Consider the following 23,191-nt stretch of genomic DNA (forward strand, 5'->3'; position numbering starts at 1 on the left):
ATACATACACACATACATGCATACATACATACATATATACACATACGTACGTACGTATATATGTACACACATACCGCAGTAATATTTCTTTATAAATTTTTAATTTTATATCAGGTTTTGATATACAATATACAAATATTTATTTTAAAATTTAAAAGACTTTGTGAATTTGGAAAAACAAAGATTTAGTTACTATTTCTATAAAATAGAAAAAAATACTGTTTCACATTCCTTGTAAGATATGAACACATGTATCGATATTCAAATTTATAACGTATAATATTAGCAATAAAAGATTCTTTGGTATGTAAAAACATTATATAACACTTGGTATAAAAAAATTTTGTAATGCATTTTTTATCACTTATTCACAATGATACGCACAACATATAAGTGTTTGTAATGTACATCATAATAACAGTTTTTAAACTTAGTCATTTTTTTTCAATTTATAAAATGTATAAATGAAAAAAGTTTATATTCCATTAATATCATCATATTACTGGATTCGTCGATGTTTTATATTCAACAATGATAATAAATATAGAAAAAGTTTAGATCGTATTTAAGACGAAGAAAACCGCTAGCTTATTTGCCAAACGATTTTATCCGCCTTGAATACGGTTACTCTTTAAATTAAACTTACAGGTATGACACAGATAAAAGAGATATTGATTTTTTTTTTATTTTAAAAAATGTAAAAAAGAAAAAAAGGAATTTCTATATTATATGGGGAATTTGGTTTTTATTTATAACATATTTAATACATACATTAAAAAAAAATTAGAAAGTATCTCCATCTTTTCCCAAGTGGAAAAAGTTTTCTGTTTATACTTGTAAGATCTTGTAACTTCTTACAATATCCTCCGTAACTATATCTAATATCATTACATTGTTACATTGTTATATTGTTAATTTAAGAATTTAAGTAAAAGAAAAGTACATTTTTTTTCTATATCTAAAAATCAATTTTTTCAAATGTTGAATGTGTTTTTGATTAGAATGTGTGTTAGAATTATGTTTTTGATCTATCAATTGAATCTTATCGATTCTACAAATTCTGGCTCTTATGCAGTTAATAGATCAAAAACGTGCGCAAATAGAAATCAGATTTTTACATTCATATATACATTTTTTTTTTAAGTCTTGAACATAATTCAGTTAGCAGAAAGCATATATACATCAAATGATCTCTTTAAGAAGATAACCAGTACAATTTTGAAGAAAGTACAACCAGTTTCTCAAAATTGTTATTGAATAGATAAGTTGATACAATCACAATTGAATAGTTTTTTTATAAATTATAAATAGTGTCATATAGGATACGCGTTCGTTGTTACTCATGTATTAAGTAAAGTGCAGTAGTCGCTTACATTATGTGAGTATAAATTATTCAACCAGAAAATATTTCATAACGAATATTCAATTGTTTTATATATTTTATGATATATGTTTGCATAAATGCAAAATGCAATTTTTAGTTTTTATTTTACTAAGGATGTGGTTTCTACACAACGTACACACGCACAACGGATAAAGAGTTACAAGCGCCGTATACCAGGATGATGTTCTGAGAAAATTTCAAATTCAGAGCAACGTTCTGGTGTATTTTTAACTGGGATTTTTAAGTCGAGAACCAGATCACATGTCAGAGCAGTGGCAGTCCAAATCCCAGATATTATCTGCTATAAATCACAAAGGCGTAAAGACGACGTAACTCTTTTTCAACCTCCTGTTGAAGGTTCTTAGAACAAGTGGAGGTGAACAAGTCTGTGAGATATAGCAGTTGTTTAAGCATATCATGGCATAGTCTCTACGATATATGCGCTCAGCTTATATCATTATAGTGGGAATAATGACAATGGGTTCTGCATTTCTCACATGAACAAAGAGACTTTCTATGTGCTTAAGGAACAGATGTAATTCTTGGTGCAGATGTGGTGTTCGACGTTACTTGAACCGTAATGATAACTTGTGAGGTAGCATGGGTGATTATAATAAAAACCTAAATGCTGAGAAAGAGCGAAAAAAAATAATTTATACTTACATACTCGTACGCGATAGTTTTAATAAAAAAAAGCATGTAATATACGCATGTATTTTAACTGAATGATGATACGCGTAAAGTATTAAAAAGACTATTACATTTATAAGCAGAATATACAAATTATTGGTGTGATTGGAAAGCAAAATATTTTTTTACATGTTCATATGTGTGCAAGGAAAATGATTAATTATTAATAAATAGATACTTGCGATTTGTAAAATTTGTTCTCAAGTTGTGTCAATGTTATAAGAACGTAATGATATAAATGTTACAAAAAGCAAGTATTATCATTTTTATTTTGTAAAGAAGAATAAATAAATATCATCAAGTTATTAATGTATGTAACTAATGAATGATATATAAGAGTAGTATAAAACTTACATAAAATACTGTGTTATAATAATGTAAATTTATTAATAAGTCATTGATGTATGAAGAAATTATTTCTATGGGCAATACTTGATTATGTAATATGAATAAAAAAAATTGATGTTTTATAAATTATTTTGTATTTATATAAACTTACAATAGATACAAGAGAGCATATCAATTTGCAGGAAAATATTCATATGAGATATTTTTCTTTACACAGATATAAAAATTCTTGTGAAGCTTGTTTTTAAAAACACATAATTATTATATCTTGAAGATTACCTGACCAGTCGACTTGCAATTTTACATTTTTTTTTCTGCACACTAAAAACTAATTTTTGATTTAGAATTTTTTTATGATGCTTCGTTTTTTGTAGCCAAAAAAATCAAAATTTTTGGTGAAAAATCAATTATTTAACTTTGATCAGTTGCCATTTTTGTTCAAAATATTTCATAAAACGCTATGTTAAATATTAGATTTATGTTTCAATTTTATACAGCTTATATCAGTTTGTTTTCAAATAAATTTTGCGGGATCAGTGATTACTACAAAACATGTTTTTAAAATTATGTTAATTATTATAATGAATCATACATATTTATATAATTTTTTTAATTAAGCATAAACATATATGAAAAATTTTTTGCCATTAATGATAACCTGGTAAAACATTTTTATCATTAACCCTTAGTGTTCACATTGAATTAGTGTAACCCAGATTGATTTTCACAGTTGCGGCATTTGAAGATGTTTTGAGAGAGAGGAGCGTTACTCTTTACTCTATTACTATTACTTTTACTTCATGAGTAATATACAGTTCACAATTTCATATTTTATAGAAAGAATTCGGTAATTTAAAAACACCGAATCTCCCTTAGCATATGCACAGAAAGAAGAAAAGTCAAGAATAAGACAGAGGTATATCTTTTGTCTCAGATGTTGCTTTAAGAATGTATATTATTTAATATTAAATTATTATTAAATAATAACGACAAACATATTCCGCATTTGTTGAGGTGCTGGAGAGATTATAAAAACAGCCAAGAGATTAATTCTGTATTATAAGATGGATGAGGGGAAAATTCAGTTAACAATCGTTCTAGGAAGAAATCCGAGATTTCGGGCTCGAGAAATCGTTCTTGGTACGCGGAGATCATGTAGAGCGAAGAGGTATGAGGAAGTAAACTGGTACTTTTTTTATTCACTTCCTACTTTACCGACACTCGATTATATAGGGCGCCATCATCAAGAGTCGATAAAGTAGTCGATAAATGAATAAAACGGGGGTACATATACCTATACTAGTTTACTTCCTGATACCTCTTTGCTCTACATGATCCCCGCGTACCAGGAGCGATTTCTCGAGCCTGAAATCCCGGATTTCTTCCCGGAACGATTGCAAACTAGACTCTCATTCATCTTATAATACGGAATTAATCTCTTGGCTGTTTTTATGATCTCTTCAGCACCTTAACGAATGTGGAATATGTTTTTCGCTATTATTTAATATATAATAATTTAATATTAAATAATATACATCTTTATTAAAAATATACATATTAAACACAAAAATATGGCGAGACGCTATTGGACGCTATGTGGCCTTAACATTGGCTGCGTTCAGCAGACTCAACAGTTTAGTGAGCGCTTGCTGTTATTGGTATATTATACAACATGTTGAGATATTCTTCTAGATCATCCAATCAAACTTTTAGATTTAGAAGAATATACCAATAACAGCAAGCGCTCACTAAACTGTTGAGTCTGCTGAACGCAGCCATTATCTTCGCCAGGTGTGCCAACAGTCGGGCGACATGCTGATGCTTTGCTTCTCTCTTAAGCTCAATGCACACAGGACGCGTCAGCGCGTTACGCGTGGCGAGGTAGCCAATCATTTTAAGCTTTTATGACAAGAAATAATAAAGCGAAAGAATGATTGGCTATTCGCCACGCGTAACGCGTTGACGCGTCCTGTGTGCATCGAGCCTTAGCGTTTTTCATTGAGAAAACTAGTGCGCACTGAATGTGCACTTGCTGCAGGTAATTGGGCGTTTCCGTTGGCACCGTCATCGCGCGAACCGAAACACCCAATTGTCAGCGGCAAGTGCACACTCAGTGCGCACTAGTTTTCCCAATGAAAAACGCTATCTGACAATAGTATCGAATGCGTTCCGAAATACATCGTAAAAAAAACATTTTTATCCGCAAACGCAAATCTCTTCACTCTTGTTGCTGCACGTGTTGCCATGTGCATGCAGCACGCTTCCGAAGATCTAAAATTTTGACGGGATTACCATGGAGTCCGTTAAGAAGACTCGTCTTAAAACAAAACCGAAAGATAAATCCATAATGGGTACGAATAAAGACGAGGCCCATATACAGATACGTTTCATAACTAAACAAGAGCGGTAAGAACTTATTAAAAAAGTATTTCTTTATTTCAATTTACAAACCAGGAAGAGATTTTATTTACACTATTTAGCTTATCTACAAACATTCATTTTTTATATTTATTAATTTAAACTAAAATCTAACAACTAATGACAATATCACCGCACTTAAAATATCTTTCAATATTTTTCTCTTCTCCAACACACCTTTTTCTATCTAAACATTTTATATCTCTCCCTTTGTATTATTTTTAACCAAATTTTCTTTTTTTGTTCTACATAACTTATTTGCTTCTTCCCTATTACCACTTTTTGACTAAAGCCCTAATTTTGTGCAGCAAGTGGGACTGTATCAACACAACGTTATATGACCAATATATCCCCATAGGAAGTCAAATATGTCTAACCTTGGTTTTATTGATGTTTAAAAAAAATGGATTATATCAATCCGTCTATATTACCTAGAGCTCTAGAAAATTTCTTTATATGACCAAGTTGTCTATATAGTTCACAAATTTAAAATTTATATATATGGGATGTAGGTTCAAACTTGTAACCTCTCACTTACCAAGTCTTGCTTTCATATAGCCTCATACAACATTCCATGTCTTAATCCTAAACTTTTTAATTTTTTTTTTTGCTGAAATATAGGCTCTCTTCTATTTGTATCACCTTATTCCTTTTATTTATAACTCACAATTAAAATCCTATTATCTTCCAATTGACTTTGTATATTTTTCTTCATTGTCTTTCTAATTTTTCCTACTGTAATTCTCATTTTTTGTTATTGAATATTTATTCACAGAATTTATATCTTAATTTGAATAAATTTAGATATGCAGTACCAGATTATCCTCTATCAGTCCATAGCTCAATAATCACAAACGAATTAAACATCCTGATAAATGAACTTTTAAGAGGTAAGGAGAAATCTCTCATTACATTTGTTTTCTAGTATATTAATGATTTTTAGAAATTTCATATACTTTGTAATTATTTAATTGTATATTATGAAAGAACTTTTTGATTTCTTTATCCTTGAAAATTAAATTAATTGTTTTCAGAGTCGAATGATATCCAGAACCAAGTGGAATTTGATTTCCTGGTCTGCTCACAATTCTTACGTAGTTCTTTAATTGAACACATTGCTGAAAGAGGAGTATCTACAGAAGAAGTGATAGATGTGGAGTATGTAGAAAAGCATCCCTCACCAGAGCCTAAGGATTGTTTAATACATGACGACTGGGTGTCAGCTGTTGCTGTTTGCGGAAAATGGTTGGTTTCTAATAATGATGAAATAATAAATAAGAACAGACAGTGATTTTAAAATGTATTTTGCAAGTTTGAATCATGACTGGAGTGTTATCACCTTGAATAACTATGTTTAGGATTCTGACTGGTTCTTATGATAATATGCTGCATATTTGGACATTGAAAGGCAAGCATCATCTCGTAATACCTGGACATGTGTCTCCTGTCAGAGCAGTGGCCTGGATATCTCTCAATGACGATAGTGCTTCCTTTGTTAGGTAATTTATCAGAAAATAGCATCAATTTTGTGTGATTTGTATGTTACACATTTGCAGAGTGGCTTGCTAAAAGTGTATAGGCATTTTTTTTTAAGTAACTATGTTTCCACCAATTGATTCCTCTCATTTTTCTGTGCATAATAATATTAAGATACAATTGTCAAAAAATTAATAATTTTCAAGATATCTTGTGTCAAAATCTGCCAGAATAAAATATAAAATGTCTGGTGAATAATTAATTTTTTGATATTTCTATTTTTTCAATCTTTATACTTTGCTTAATTTTAGAAATAATAGCTTATAGCATCTTTGTTGAGGCACCCTGTATGAATTTTTTCATCAAGCAAGCCAATATGTAGAAACATTTCCAAGGTTCATAAATAAACCTTTAAATATATTGCCTTGAATGATGAGTGATTAATAATTATTTTTTTATTTACACACATATACAGTGCATCGATGGATCAGACGTGCATGATATGGAGCTGGGATATAACGAGAAATTTTGTAGAATGTGTATATGTCTGTAAAGGACACAGAAGAAGCATTGAGGCGGTCAGCGTTAACTATGATAAAACGTTAATGGCAACTGGTGCCTGGGATAATATGCTGTATATATGGTCAACATGTAAGTACACTAGCGCATATGAAATTGATGACCTTATTTTACTAATTTCAATACATATTATTAAAAAATGAAAATACACAATGTTTCATATAATTTTATAACACGTAATTTTCTTATTTTTAAAATATGATTTTAATGCGAAGAAGGAAAATTTGAAATTAGAAAACAGTGTAAATGTGGATATAATGTGATAAGAAATGATAAAACGTCGATTATATTAAAACAAACTTTTTTGTTTTTTTTAAGCTATGCAAGAGGACGATGATGGAGAATCCGCGTCCAAAAGGGCAAGATCGGAATATGCGAGTAAAATAAAAGTATATAGATTAAATCGATTACATTAAAATATTTATCTTAATACGTTTCAATATTCAATAGCATTGATTAACATTTAAAAATGTATGAAAAAGAGTATATTGATCGTTGTATTTGTTTCACAGACACCAAAATCTGCAATGAAGGGACATAAGCAGGCGATTAGTGGGATTGTGTGGTCTGACAAAACAGAGGTTATCACAGGCTCGTGGGATCATACCATAAAGACTTGGGACACCGAATTAAATGGCATCAAGCAGGAAATTCACGGTGACAAGTGTTTCTTCGATATCGATTACTCACCGCTATCGCGTGTCGTGATAGCAGGATCAGCCGATCAACATGTGAGGCTGTATGATCCGAGATCTACAGGTACTTGAAGCTTATCAATATTTTTCTAATTGTTTTCTTTTTCTTAACGAAAAATAAAAATAAAAAATCAGGATTATAAATTTTATTAATAAAATTTAAAATTATATTTTAGATTATAAAAATGTTATTTTAAAATTTTTGATTAATTTGATGTACATATTAGGCGAATACTATAAACTTATTTATAATTATACATTTTAGAAGGTGCGATTGTGAAAGCAAGGTTTACCTCTCACAAGCAATGGGTAGTATCAGTACGCTGGTCAACTGTGAACGAGTATCTCTTTATTTCTGGAGCATACGATAATATTGTCAAGTTCTGGGATACCAGAAGGTTGCAGATTAAATCTGTCTATTTTGATAGCTATTCTCAAATGCTATTTAAAAAATGAAAATTTTTGCGAAATTTTGTTCTGCTACATAATTGATTTAATTTTCAGAATTATTCTGGAAAATTAAAAATGTCATCTTAGTATTAAATTATAGATTTGTTTTTGATAAAATTAAAATTATTATTAGATCCAAACGTTTATTGCAATTGATTGAAAATAGGAGTGGCAGTATTAATCCATTTATGCAAAATTAACTTTTAATATGTCTTTTCAGCCCGAAGGCACCGCTATTTGATCTCCTAGGACACGAAGACAAGGTTCTTTGCTGCGACTGGTCGAATCCTAAGCTGATAATGTCCGGTGGTGCGGACAACACATTAAGGATATTCAAATCCAATCACGTAGAATACTAATTACAGACGCGGTAAATGAATAAAATTTATTATGAAACATTGTATATAACAGATCGAAACGATCGAAACTTTTGTTTCGTAAGATAATAAACTTGTTATATTGTAATAGTCAATGATTTTAAAAAATTAGAAAATAGTAATAGATTATTATTAATTTTTTTTCGGTAACGATTGTTACTTTTTTCTCTGTAATGGTACCATTGTTACAGATAATTTTTACAGTAATGATAACGCAAATTTAGTTATACTTTTCTATTATCCGTATACCTATTTAGGATCATGCATTGATCGCGCATTAATCGCGTGATTGAATAGAAATATTCTGATACAGTACTTTATATCTTGAACTGCTTTTAGATAATTATTATCGATATTAAGTAACTTAGGTACACATTTTCAGTAATAGCAGATTATCGAAATGCATTCTTAATAATAGCATTAATGTTAAAAAAAAAAATGTTTACTCTCTTGTAAAAATGAGTATACTAACAAATAAAAAATTGAAAAAATTATTAGATAAGTTTAATGTGAAGAAAAGTTTGCTCTATGTATACAAAATAACTTTCAAGTTTTAATATTTATTATTATTACATTGGCCGCATTTAACAACTCAAGGTGCGATCACATGCTGATATTTTTCGGGTAATCAATCAACTTTTTAAAACATGCTGATTAGTTGCTTCAATGATGTATTCTTTAATCCGCAGTTCTATTACGCATCGTGTGATTTCATCTTTCTATTTAAAGATATCATCAACCAATTAAAAAGCCCTATTATCATCTTAAGACATTATCTAAGATATTCTTAAAATAAGAAATAAATATTAGCACTTTCGAATGCAGTGGGTTTTAAACCAACTCTAGTCGGTTTAATGACGTCACATGCTCTATTTTAAGTTTTAATTGGACGATTCTAGCATAATGGCGTTATTAATCCGACTCAGGTTGAGTTAAAATCTTTAAATCCACTCGAAATTAATCGAATTAAGACTGTGGTTCGAAAAATTCATTGCCAATACTAAAAATCCATAGTGTGTTAAGCCCGTATCAGAGTAGGCATTGAAAATTGAAGATTGAAGATTAAAGATTGAGCTTTGGCCAATCAAAATAAAAGGAGTTAAAATTTCCTTGTTTTGATTGATCAAATTTCAATCTTTAATCTTCAATCTCAATCTTCAATGCGTAGTCTGATACGGGCTTTACAAATATTATAGAGTTTCCTAATATTTTCGTATGCGATATTTTTCGAGAATAGGCCTTCTGGAACAAAACAAACGGATTGATATCTGAACGCAGTTTACGTAGCGATTGAAGATGATTGGTTCTTTTCTTTGAGTGCAAACCAATCATTTTCGACTTCCACTAAGCCGTTGAGTGGTTGTTCATCTGGTTGCATTCATTGATGGGTTCACGAACGCAGACATGGTTAATGGCGCGAGTACAGATGTCGCCAACATCGTCTCGATTTAAATCAAACGGAAAGTCGTTACCTTTCCGGATGCTGAGGATTCTGTGCAGTTTTGATGAGCCCGCCAAGGAACGACTGGCGCTCGGTGCGTAGCTCGTAGTACCAAATGGTTCAATTTTGTGTCGCGAAAGTATTGTTTATTGTTTATTAGAGCGCGATGCTCACATAGCACACGTCGTTATGTTGCCGAAGTTCGTGTCGTCCGGATCGAAAAATTGAATCGGCACGCTGCATATCTACAGTGTAAACTCGAATACTTATACGTAGGAACGAATCCCGCCCGCAGCACCATGAATTCTAAATCGAAGGACGAAATCCGAGATATAATTCTCAAGGATCTACAGAACATCTACGATCGTCGCAAACAGATATCGAAACGGCTCTCCGAGAACATCGAGGAGAGTCTGTCCTATCTACGGGATCTCTTCAGCCAATTGTCACAGCCGTCCTCTGGCCCGTTGGTTCCAAAGACGCCGAAGATACTGCGGAAGAAGGCAGTCCAGCGTATTGAGACCATACACGAGGACAAGGTTTTTCAGCAGGAAAACATTTCACCAGCTAGCTCCCTTCAATCTATCAATGAAGAAGTGCAGAAGGAGGACGAGGCAGCAGGCAGTAGAACTAGCAAGAGGGGAGCATCCAAGAGAGCAGCTGATAATATTAAGAAACAGAGCTCTATCCTGAATGATCCAGCGAAAAAGGTAAGCATATGGAGAGAACTTCTTCTTAGAATTTATCTTTAAAATTTTGATGATTGTGGGACAATATAGACTTTGAAAAGTTTTACTGTTTTTAATAAAATTTGATTTAATTTTATTAAAATTTAACTCTCTGTAGACACCATGGAAATTTGAAAATTCTTGATTTTTGTTTATCGCTGTCATAAAACATGACTGATAAACACTGTCCCTTGATTGATAAATCTTCACTATCGACAACTATAGGCAAATTTTTTAAATTTATATAATCATATGTACAGATGCATGCTTTTACAGAGTAGAATTTGTACACAGTACAATTGATGAAACTATTTTACAATATAGTTCAGTTAAATTTTATTAACATTTTACTAAATTTTTAGTTACATTCTTAAAAATGTTCCACAATTAACACGATTTTGAAGATAAATTCTAAAAGAAAATTCTTTCCATGTAATGATCACTTTCTATAAATTTGTTTGCGTTACATGCTCCAACATATGCCTACTCGCTTCAGTGTGCTCCAATATGTTTACTGCAAATATATTAGAGCATGTTGGAGTGAGTAGGAGTATGCAATGTAAACAAACCTTATGTTACTTTTGTAATGTTAAATTTTACTAAAATTATAGTTAAATTTAATAAAGTCTATGTTGTTCTATCATAATTTTGAGAGTAATTTTAAAAATTCTGATAATAAAGTTATGATAATTGTGGCCAACATGGTTTTCAAAGAATTTTATTATATTTTTAACAAAATTTAATCAATTTTACAATATAAAATAATTCAGTTAAATTTTATTAAAAATTACTAAGTTTTACTAAAATTATAGTAAAATTTTTGAAAATTTATATTGTCCTTCAGTTACCATGATTTTGAGAATAAAATCTTAAAAGAAAAATCTTTCTGTATAGTGATGCTTTCTGTATTATGTTTATCACAATTTGTATAAAATATTGTATGATATTACATTATGATTTTATAAACATTAGATAAAGAGAGAGAGCCAGAATAAAAGAAAGAAGTCTCCAGTAAGCAGTTCTGACGAAGATAATGAAAGGGTTTCTAAGTATAGTAAAGTAGAAGAGAATCCAATGGAAGCGAAAGAACCTGTAAAAAAAATGACAAGGAAGAAATCTAAACAGATTGCTCAGTCTGCAGTATCCACTGAAACAGCTAAGCAGACCGAAAAGATCGAGGAAAAGGATAACTTTGAGTCACCGGTTCTAGGACAATTTAGTACAGCGAATTCTAAAAAATCACAAAGTAAGGACGTGAATAAAGTAGTTGACGATGCGATTGTAGCGCCCGGTACAGATGATGTCGAGGAACCGTCTATGTACGAAGATGCAATCGGAAAGCCTGTTCCAATTATGAATTCAACTCTAAAGAATAGTCTTCTTATGCTTCCTGAAAAAACATTAAATGCGACAGTGATATTGGAACGTATACCGCAGCGATCGAAATTAAACGAAACAGTAGTTATCCAGAAAACGGCAAATGCAAAAAATAGTACGAAGTTAAAAGAAGTAGAAAATAGTAAGAAAACACTGCAAAACGATACGCAATCACACCAAGCACCTGCACAATATAATGATTGTAATGGATTAATTACAGACGATGAATCGTCGCCTGAAGTAAAAAAACCGAAGAAACAACTGGGTAGGAAACAACTTAATAAGAAACAAACAAAAGGTGCATTATCCATGTCTAGTGAGGATGAGATACCTAATACGCCAATAAAAACGCGCAAAATTGTACAAGAAAGCAAAACTACATACAAATCGAATGCGTTATTTAGTCCTTATGCAAAAGAATCTGTAAAGAAGCGGGTTGAAGCGTTTGAACAAGCAGTTGCACATAGCCCGAAATCGGTCGATGTCGACGCTCCACTCAGAATGACTAGAACAAAAACTCGTGCAATGGTCAATGCGGAAGTGGAAACGGAAATGAAAAACGGAGAGAAAAACGTCGCACAAATATTAGCTCGTAAATCGCTCGCGAAAGCTAAGAAGATTTCGTTAGCAAAACAACAGAAGGACAATGATGAATTTAAAGAGGTAAAAGAATCTGTGGTTAGTTATATTTTCTAATCATCTTAATTTTTTCTATTTTGCTACTGTATTTCATTAACCATGACTACTCTTTCTCTTTTAGAACAAAGATCAGTTGCCAGAACGAATTAATAAATTACTTATGACCCAAACTGACAAACCAAATATAAAGCAATTGTCACAGTTAAAAACAACACCTTTAAGTAAATTAAAATTGATGCAACCGACACTATCCGTGACTCGTCTTCAGACCCCTTCAAACATGCAAAATCTTTCCAACGTAAGATTAATATAAAATTTTATATTGAAATCATACTAAAACCTATTTACATTAACAACATATTTTAATTTTAGTATTCGAAAACTTTAACCGCCTCTCGTGCAAATATCGTTACTAATGTGGAGTCTTTTATTTACCATCAACCTCCAAAAAGTATAACTAAAACCAATTCAGTGGAAAAGCTGGAGGAAAAGAAGCGATACGAGGAGGACGCGAGAAAGAAGAGAGAGGAAACCTTGAGATTACAGACGGAGGAGAAGAGAAGGTATATAAAAATTTCATAATAAAAGAGATTTGAAATTATTGAAACAGTTGATTCATAGAGAGAAAAAAGAACAAAGTAAACTGTGCAAAAGCTTTGAATGAAAAGAACGCACTTTATATTTTATACATACTTTACATGTACATGCATGCACACAGAACATCAATTATATTGCTAAAAAAAAACGTTTACTTAATTTATGTTTTTCCCCCTTTTAAGTAATGGTTATCTTTAACAAAGAACATTTTTTTGATAATAGTCTTAAAATATACTCGTCAATCTCTGAGAAAAATTTGTTTCCTAATATTGTAGAAAAAACTATCGTATATTTAAAAGAAAAATTTATACTCTTTTAAAGAACAAAATCTTATTGAAAAAAATTTAGATGATAAAATAAATGTTAAGCAAATGAAATTTTTATTTTAAATATTTTTGAAATATTAAATTATTACTAGGATTCAAAATATATTTTAAATAAATTTGATAGTAATTTGCAGGTGTATGAATTTATGAAATACTTGATACAAGTAATATTTACTGTAGTACTTGATTTAAGCAATTAATAGTTTCTATGCATCTTTCTGTGTGTAGGAAGCGGCAAGAGAAAGAGTTGAAGAACAAATTAGCAAGAGAGGCTAAAGTAAAACAAGAGTTAGAGAAACGACAGAAAGCCGAAAAAGAAAAAGAAGAAAAGGCAAAGTTGGCTCTCTTGATGCAAGAAAAACAACGTGAAGAGTTGGAGAAAAAACGTTTCGCTTTATTGCAACGAGCGCAAGAGAAAGAAGAGCGCCGTAAATTGGAGGAACAACAGAGAATGCAGAGAGTACAGGAACAAGAGGAGGCGGAACGTTTGCTTGCCGAACAAAGACGTCGGGAGCAAGAAGCCGAGAGACGCAAGGAAGCAGAAGCGAGGGCCCAACAAGCCGAGACATTGAAACAGAAAAATCAATTACTCGCTGCAGCTAAAGTGAGTTATCTTTCACGTCAAAGAAAATAATATAAAATTTGTATAACTTTTTATTCATGTAACTAATTCTTTGCAGTATAAGCAACAAGCCAATAATAAGAATCATGGTGCTACGAATTACGTGTTAGATAGTGAACCTGATGATGACGAATCAGATGATGAAAACAGACCAAAACACGAGATACCGCTTTGGGCGCAAGGTACGTGCATTTCTTTTTTTAACGATATTTTAAGTTATCATTAAAACAGAGATATCAGATAATACATGAAGGAGGGTGTGTAAAAGATGTCGATAAACAATACATATGTACACTATCACTTAAAAGTCAATATATACGCGTGCATGCGTATATATAGATACATACTTTATATACGTATTTTTGTTAATTACAGCGCACGTCCGCAAACCGCAACTTGCCATGCAACAACATATCCCCCAGACAATAATTTACAAATTCTTCAATACTCGTAAGTGCACGGTAGATTTGACTGAATTATTCCATGGTATAGACAGAAGTCGACTGAAGCGTACGTCCAGTGCAATCTGGAAAACCCCGCCGCGTATTTCCATGATGGAAACCGAGTTTATTCAACCAAAATTGCTATGAAATTAAAATCACAATTAAAAATATTTAAATGTGGACATGATTAGACAATAAATATGATATTGTATATAGGCTAGTTTCACAATCTCCAGTTAACTTTTTTTATCGCATTTGTCGTAAATTTGACTAGAAATAACCATTTACGGTTAACACTTAACCAGTTGGTTGAATTAACTAGAAATTGTGAAACTGGTTCTATGTATGCGTTATTATCCGATAATGAAATGCTATTAACTTAAGGCAAATCGGTTTAACTTGAAAAAAATAAAGGCCCATTGTTCATTGTTATATTCCAATGTTCATAAAGTGACAATGTATGTAGCATCTTTACAATTTGAAAATACTTAATTTTTCTTATTATTTATATGAATCATTATTGGCTGAAGAAAAATTAGAACCTATATGTAATTAAATGTTCGATTTAGTTAGTAAATGATTAAATCGAAAAATAATTGTTATATGAATATGAGTTTTACTAATTCGAATAATCTAAATTAATATTTCGATCTATATAATACGTAAAATATTTTTACTATTTTAATAACGTTTTCAAGAAAGTTTTAAAATATTCAATTCTCATCAGAGAATCAACGTTACAATAGATTCGATATTGCAGAAGTGCCTTTGATCCATTCCGTGGCAGGGGAGGGCAGTGGTTTCATTGCTCTTCTTAAATGTACCTTTTTACTGTAATTACAAATATTTTTAATTTTAAATTATGAATATTGGACAAAAATTCCATGTAATAGCCTCGATAACTTGAAATAAAAATGAAATCCATACGTAAGTTCCATTTTCTGTCCAAGCAAGAGTGTCTTCTGCACCTCTACAGGTTCTAAAGAGTACGTTGACAAATGCGTATAAATTGGTATCTAAATAGGACATTTCTATAAGTTTAAATGGTCTTACATAACAATACATAATAAAATAAATCTTACAAAATATGTATTTCAATATGAAACATGTACTCACGTATGGCAAAGTATTATCTAATCGTAGACATTTCTGGTACGTTCTTTCAGGCAACTGTGATTCGTAATAAGTCTGAAGCATCAAACTATCCAATTTCTTCCCGTACAACATGCGTCGCTCTTTTTCGAAAATTTCTTTTGGGATATCGATCTCTTGTTCTTCGATCTCTATCGGTGCTCGTCTTATGCCACCGTGAAGTATCTTCGTATTATCAAAAAAATGTATTTTGCATTTCCGTATACACCTTACGAATTTACCTTCAGAGTGGTGGAACTGGCGAGTCCCTTAATGTCTGCTGGAAGCTTGTAATCCTCGAAATATTTCTGTATTGGCACCGTGGGCAGTATTGGGATCCATTCTCTAAATGTGCCCAGCGTCGATATATAACGACCTCCGAAACTCCACAAACGTACTGTGCGATCCGCGCTACCGCTATTATTTATTTAAATTTTTTAAGAAAGAAATGTGCCCATAAGTATCAATTTTTATAATAATCAAAGAGAATTTTCTCTTTAAATTTTTGTCAAAATCATGATAATCATGAAGTAATATAGGCTTCGAAGAAATTTACTATATTTTCAGTAAAATTCTAATAAACGTAATAAAATTTTGTTAAATTTTGGTGAAATTTAAATTATTTTATTGTTTAAAACTATTTATGAATAGTTTGGTTAAATTTTACTAAAATTGGAGTAAAATTCTTCAAAGTTCATATTATCCCACGATTTTAAGAATAAATTCTAAAAGAAATATCTCTTTGTGAGTACCTAACTATTATTCGCGCACTGGAAATGATTTGAAGAGAAGTAATTCCTTGCGCGTGACCGCGTACAGACGACAGCAGGATCGGCAATGTCTGACCTCGCACTGCCCGTTTTGCTCTTCCATCTATTTTGTCCTTCCATAAGAATGGAAATTCCAATCTCAATAGTGGCATGCTTATTTTCGGCGAATTTGGTAACATGTAATTGGAGAGGAACCAAACTTTTATGTATCCTATGCTATGGCCTTCGACACAGAAAAAATAGTAGTTTTTTTAGTATTCAGAATAGACATTAGTTTATTGGTACTTAGGGAAATTTTTGGAATTTTACTTTTAAATTTAAATTTTATCCCTTTCTAAAATTAATTTTTATATTTTTTGTTCGTGACATCTATGTATCTATCTAATAACGTAAACTAAATCTATGTAAAAAAATCGTTATACTGTATTTGGATTGTATTATTTTTTTTCTAGTTTAAAAAGAAAGTAATACATTACACCATAAATCATCAATACATACAGTGTATCGATCCTTCTCGCGAATAAATGTTATATATATAATATCAGCGCAACGACTACATAACATTCTTTCATTAAGAGTTACAGAATTCTGATCTTTCTTCTTTGAGAAAAGATGAGGGTAATTGAGCGAAAAGTTAAAGATGTTTAATCGAAGCTCTAAAAAGTTTCAAAAACCTGTTACGAGGAATTGATTTTCGGGATCAGTGGCTAAAGAAGTGGCACAATCGCCGACGGTGTGGATAACCGAGAAGGCGCCTAAAAATCCCGCCGCGGGGTGATGCGTCCATACTTGTACTACGCCGGAATCGAGCGCAACCAACAGCGTGCCGACATCCGGTTTTGCTTCTCGCTTGGCCAGAAAGATTATCGCGCGTACCGCGGAAACACGAACAATGTTTAACGCTGCCTCTTGATGAGCGCACGGAGTCTTTTCATGAGGACTGTTTTCATGAGGAATCAGTTTCAAGTGGTTTGAACATTAAATATATATGAAAGAATATTTTTTTTTTTAGTTACACGGAATAAGTTTGCTAAAGTATCTAAAAATTTAGCTAATTACAGATTTGAAAATAAATGATTAATCAAAATTATTATGAAGAATGCTCAAGCATGAGTAATGCTGCAAGAAGTTTTGACATTCTAGCAATCAGCTCGAGCGTCCTATATAATTATTTTGATGGTCTCAAAATATTCAAATTTGTACCCAGATAAATTTTAAGCTACTTTAGTAAAAAAACTATTCTTTTCGTACATAAACACAATATATATTACTTCATTTGCTGATTGACAGATTTGCTGATCTCATCCAATTTTCCGGATTCTTTCTCTGCGCTTGTCTTTCTCGTATATCTGTTAAATCAATTAGTTTCTGATTACCACCGTTTGCCACGTCAATTATTGCTTGTAACAATACCAAATTGACCGTCACCTACTAACATCAATCACTTGATACTTTCTGAAAGGTTCGCCTGTTTCGAGTCTCCAGAGAATCAGTTCTCCGTTGTACGTTCCGGTAGCTAGCAATTGGGGCAATCTCGCGGCCGAACAGAGGATGTCATCGGTGTGGCTGGTCGTCCAATTCTTTTTGCATATGTCAGACTCGAAAGGTGCCAGTTCTGTCACGTGCTTGTTCCAGCCGCAACACAGAATTCGATTTCCGTACCATACGATATTCGTTATTTCGCTAAAAGTAAGAGCGATATGAAATGAGGATTTATGAGTGGTCATTTAGACCATCTTAATGAAAAATATTAGTATTAGCTAGGAATGCAAAAATCTTGGCCCTTTTTGAAGAGACGATGTTACTTTTGTTATGGTATATAATAGTTAATACGTTAATATGGCAGATATTATTGCGCATCGTATACTGTTGGAAAAATGATTTCAAGAGTTGCCTATATAAAAAAATTGTTATTTACAGTGCTATTTGTACAAGTAAGAGTCTAAAAAAATACCATTGATGATCGACCATCGTGTCGCGTACACAGTCGCCGGTATTATAGTTCCACATTTTCAATGAACCGTCCCTAGCACCGGTCACCAAAAATTGCTCCGAATCGTTGAAGCAAGCTGCCGTGATCTCAATATCGGCGTGCTGCCCGTATCGTTTGATACTATGAGCATGTGATATCAAACGCAAACGACGTCCGCACCATGGATCCCATACGATGATGCATGAATCCAATCCCGTAGAAACAATCTGTATACCGGTAGTATACTAATTTTGTTTTACATATCGTAGTTATATGACAAAGTGTGTAAAAATATTTATACAACTTTAACTTTAAATTTCTCAAAATTCTGATGTGATGGAGCATTTTGAAAACTAGATTCATATAAAGTATCCAAAAAACTATAAGAAATAATTAGTCATATTCTGACGTTAAAACAAGTCATATTTTGTTGAACCATGTTATTGGATAAGAAGAAAAGTCACCTCTCGGAAGAGCTGATTGTAGAGAACGCAACTGATGCCCTTAGTGTGCGTGTAGCCATCCGAAATTTCCTTGTTTATTACATGCTCGCATACGAGAATGGCTATCATCATGCAGGCAATGATTATCGTACGAGTTAGTGTGTTGAACACTATGGTCATCGGAGCATATTCACTTAGCTCACTCGGTAATTTGTTATACGTCTGTTTATGAAATATAATATATCTTATATTATTTATTAAACAATAAATCCACCTGATATATATATATATATATATATATAAAATGGAGAGGACCAACGGTGTTCGACACGCTTATAAAAAAAAGAAGGAACTGAAAGGATATTTTAGATTTACATATAAAATAATATTAGGCACTGAGATCCAACCTTCGACCACTTGACGTTTTTTTACTTACATATTTGTATGATTATACTTAAATGGTTTAGTTAAAATTATTATTGTTTTGAAAGAAGACTATTATAAAATGTCTAAAAAACTTATCGTAACTTCTCAAACCTGAATGCAACTAAGAGCCGGGACATCCCATACTTTTATACATCTGTCTTTTGACAGAGAATAAATGCGCTTGCCGGCGTCTATCACGACAAGCGCGCAGATAGTCGAACGGTGTCCCGATAGAACGGCATTTGCCTTCCCAGGAACGAACGGATTCCACACGCGAATTACGCAATCTGGTCCACCAGTCACTAATATATGACTCTCTGAAAAAGCCATTACGTTTTAAAATCGATCGATTATTCGCACCGATTAGTTGTGAAGTGAGGATACCGTCACAGAGCGTGAAGCAGGATATTCCCATAAGAACTCGGAATTTGTATTGCGTCTTCGCTCCACTCGCATCGAAAACGCACATAGAACAATCGGAACATTGACTGCTCGATACAAACGTTCGTAAGCTTCCATAATAAGCCACTTGGCTCGTCCAGTTTGTATGTATGTTCCTAAACTCTGTGACGTTGAATCCTCTCAACTCGCCCTAATTGCAATAATCTCACTTTTAGTAAAGTGATTTTTTTTCCGCGAAACATATTTGACGTATATTTCTTATTGCTTAAATATCCAAGTCTATTGAAAATAGATTCTGCAAATGTCTCTTGGTAAAAAAATTTTATTTTTTATATTTTCAAGAATTTATTGCAAAAAAGTAACACTTTCAGACTTAGGATTTAAATGGGTCTCTGCGTACATTTCGTGCGGGCATTTACTAGCTGACAATGAGATGCTTACTTTTTTCACAATAAATTCTTTTAGTGTTTAAAATATTCGTTAGCATCAATATTATTAAATTGCTCGTCAATCATTTGTGATATGACGTACCGCTATTTTTGCCGACATTCTGCTGGCGAAATGTGTAATAAAAGTTTTGCAAAACCTATTTTCGATAAATTTGATTCCTTGGATCATTCTTATATTACTTTAATGATATTGTCGTAACGAAGAATAATCGTGTCTGATGAAGTATATTGTTTGAAAGGTCCTCTGTTTGTAGGATTAAAGGCCATAATTATGACAGACCCACTCATATCACCCAGAACAATATAGGAATTCTCATTTATATTTGTACTGAAGTAATAGTGCATACAAACAACTGCATTTTCCAAACTGGATATCTAGAAAAATATCATTTGTTATTAAAAGATTGTGTTAAAAAATATAAGAATAAAAAGTTATGTAATTTTCCTTCCCTTTTTTAAGTTGGAGAACTTCTTTAATTGAAATTATTAGCAACGATATGAATGACGATGATATACTCTTATGAAATCTAGTTCGACTACTAACCAGTATACAAAGATCAAATTTTTTCGCCGCAACATCGTAAAATCTCAAATCGCATTCCGTCGAACTCGTGCACACTATCTGAACATCTGGTAGCACTATCATGTCAGTTATAACGGTAGATTGCACCTTTAAATATGCTATAAAAAGACGAGAAAGTGTTAACTAAAGACCAACGAGAAAGTGTTAACTAAAGAGAGAAAAAACGAAGAGTTAATGAAGTACTAACGATTCTTGGATTGGACGGTACGCTCGTACTCGAGATCTAAAGACCAATAATTGATCACTCCCTCTCGACTAACGGTCAGATAACAACCTCGGCGGAAACTCGTGCTTCTATCCTAAAAATTAACAAATTTGTAAATAAACATTCTTGTAAATCCTGGTGAAAATTTTTCATATAATTTTTCAGAAGTTATATATATATATATATATATATATATATATATATATGTAAAATTTCCGAATTTTTTTCAGAATTTCTGTATAATTTTATAACTTGTTAGACAATTTCTTAGACTTTTGCTAATTGGAACACTTCAGATAAATTTTGAGAAAGTTTTATTGCTTTTACAACTTTTATTATTTTCATTTATGTAATTTTTAATATAACTATATTAATTTTATAAACCAAATTTTAACTTTAATTCAGTTAAAAAAATATTAACTTATTCAATCATGGATAAAAACTCACAAAATTAAGAATTATTTTTTACATTTATAAGAATCTTTATATATTTTTATTTACTTTATAAGTTAGACAAGTTAGAATAACTAAACAAATACTAATTTAATGTAAACAAAATTTGATTAAATATTATTTTAAACTATTAAAAATTTTAATGACAAAAATTATACTAAACTTGAATTAGCACTTGAAAATTTACCTACATTTACACTCCAGGATTATTATAGAAGTGCATACCGGCAAAACTTCCGGGCAAAACGTAATTCTGCATACAGGAGTGCGATGATGCGTTCTTAATAACTTCGGTAGATCAGTTAATGGCGCTTCCAACATTTGTGATTTCAAACTAATATCTATGTCCCGAAATTCTATCAGTAAGTAAGAAATAAATTCGTCCCACGTCACCTTGCCATTAAGTCTCGTATCCATCTGGAATAATTGACAGTTAAATTTGAGAAAAAGATGTTTGAAAAAATTTGGTGAAAAAAAAATTTTGAGAGAAAGTTGAGAAAGACAGCAATAAACACTAAAAGTACCAAGTGATCGATTGAACGATCTACTTTTCAAATTAATATTATATTTCTTGTATAAAAAATGGGTCAAAGAAACAATTTTATCAGAAAAAGATAGAATTTAAATTTAAAAATATAATTCCAAAAATTTTCCTCAGTACTAGTAAAATCTCATAAAAATCCATAATTTTCAGAAGTAAAAAAGAAATTCTTCGAAAATTCTAAGTTCTCAGTAGTTAACACCATGCTGTAATTTATTTGCTTGTAGTGAGTAAAAAAACGTCGATATTTCTAATGTTAACTGACTTTTTTAAAGAAAACCTGGAACTCGTCTTGCGACATTTTTATCTCAAGGATGTCTTGAAAAGCATCATATAAATGAGAAGAGTCCATTTCTCCATTCTTCGTTACCTAAACCATCCAATGTAGTTTTATCAAAATCAATAAAATCAATGAGAAGAAAAACATTTAATTAAATACCAAAAAAGCATTGTGTAGACGTGTTAAAGATTGCTCGGTGCATTGCTCTTCTATATTTTTCGTCGCAAAAAATCGTTCGAATGCTTCTCGTATACTACAATAATAATCACGAACGCAACAAATACATGACAAATTGCAAATTGTCACAATAACGATCAACTATCTTTTTACACTAACCTTGAATGATTTTTACCAACAAATTCCATGGCAATTACAATTTTCTAATAAATGAAAAGATGATTGCGATAGTTTAGGAAATCAAGATCATATTAAGAATACATTTGACAATTTTATTCATTCACATTGGCTTACATTAGAAAAGGATGTCAAAAACTATATCAAATATATCATTTCGCGTGATTGCGAACAAATACCAATCATAAATGTATGAAGTAAGAGTACTTTTCATGCATAAATGTAACTAATAAGTGTACTGTTGCAGTGACTACTACTTTTACATATTGCACTCTTGCAAAAAAAGACACAAGTAAAAAAAAGTAAAATTATTTAGGAGAGAAAGGAAAGAAAATTATTATAGTAATCTTACAATTACTTAATTAATTATTTATGATAGTATTAAATACAAGTTAATTCGCAGTTTTAAAACTAAACATTTTTCATAGTGTTGAGATATCTTTTCCAGACCTATTCATATATGTAAATTTTGAAATATCTATATTCTGTTCTATATTTAGAATATAATTGACAAATGATATAAAATTTAAAAAATTTTGATACATTTCTTGCGGGGGTATGATACATTTTACGTCGTTGAATGAAGAAATAA

General features: G+C 31.5%; 3 protein-coding genes across 4 annotated transcripts; 2 read left to right on the forward strand and 1 right to left on the reverse strand.

Annotated features, from left to right (window-relative positions):
* The first annotated feature begins 4,620 nt into the window (after positions 1–4,620).
* LOC113002626 (ribosome biogenesis protein WDR12 homolog) lies at positions 4,621–8,567 on the forward strand. Its single transcript, XM_011177379.3, has 9 exons — positions 4,621–4,828; positions 5,645–5,730; positions 5,875–6,085; positions 6,199–6,339; positions 6,792–6,967; positions 7,214–7,284; positions 7,408–7,654; positions 7,856–7,988; positions 8,261–8,567. The coding sequence occupies exons 1-9, from the start codon at positions 4,716–4,718 to the stop codon at positions 8,397–8,399; spliced, it is 1,317 nt and encodes a 438-aa protein (XP_011175681.1). The 5' UTR covers positions 4,621–4,715; the 3' UTR covers positions 8,400–8,567.
* A 1,316-nt stretch (positions 8,568–9,883) lies between these two features.
* On the forward strand, positions 9,884–15,521 carry LOC105207748 (trichohyalin). 2 transcript variants are annotated; one of them, XM_039457492.1, is made up of 7 exons: positions 9,884–10,568; positions 11,559–12,641; positions 12,724–12,900; positions 12,975–13,165; positions 13,754–14,129; positions 14,206–14,329; positions 14,523–15,521. In XM_039457492.1, exons 1-7 carry the CDS (start codon positions 10,158–10,160, stop codon positions 14,735–14,737), a joined length of 2,577 nt encoding a protein of 858 aa, XP_039313426.1. In that variant the 5' UTR covers positions 9,884–10,157; the 3' UTR covers positions 14,738–15,521. The 2 variants fall into 2 exon arrangements, with proteins under 2 accessions (XP_039313426.1, XP_039313427.1); XM_039457493.1 differs by having other exon boundaries at positions 10,158–10,568; positions 11,559–12,626.
* On the reverse strand, positions 15,247–23,166 carry LOC105207815 (WD repeat-containing protein on Y chromosome). Its single transcript, XM_026134041.2, has 17 exons — positions 22,231–23,166; positions 21,650–21,841; positions 20,954–21,065; positions 20,728–20,864; positions 20,364–20,558; positions 19,717–19,924; positions 19,444–19,649; positions 18,928–19,128; positions 18,446–18,690; positions 17,920–18,174; positions 17,763–17,840; positions 17,166–17,431; positions 16,474–16,714; positions 15,964–16,138; positions 15,707–15,907; positions 15,518–15,606; positions 15,247–15,421 (listed from the first exon to the last, which is right to left on the reverse strand). The coding sequence occupies exons 1-17, from the start codon at positions 22,315–22,317 to the stop codon at positions 15,328–15,330; spliced, it is 2,982 nt and encodes a 993-aa protein (XP_025989826.2). The 5' UTR covers positions 22,318–23,166; the 3' UTR covers positions 15,247–15,327.
* Positions 23,167–23,191: the final 25 nt, after the last annotated feature.

This window comes from Solenopsis invicta, chromosome 14, assembly GCF_016802725.1.
Source record: "Solenopsis invicta isolate M01_SB chromosome 14, UNIL_Sinv_3.0, whole genome shotgun sequence".
NCBI classification, from domain to species: Eukaryota; Metazoa; Arthropoda; class Insecta; order Hymenoptera; family Formicidae; genus Solenopsis; species Solenopsis invicta.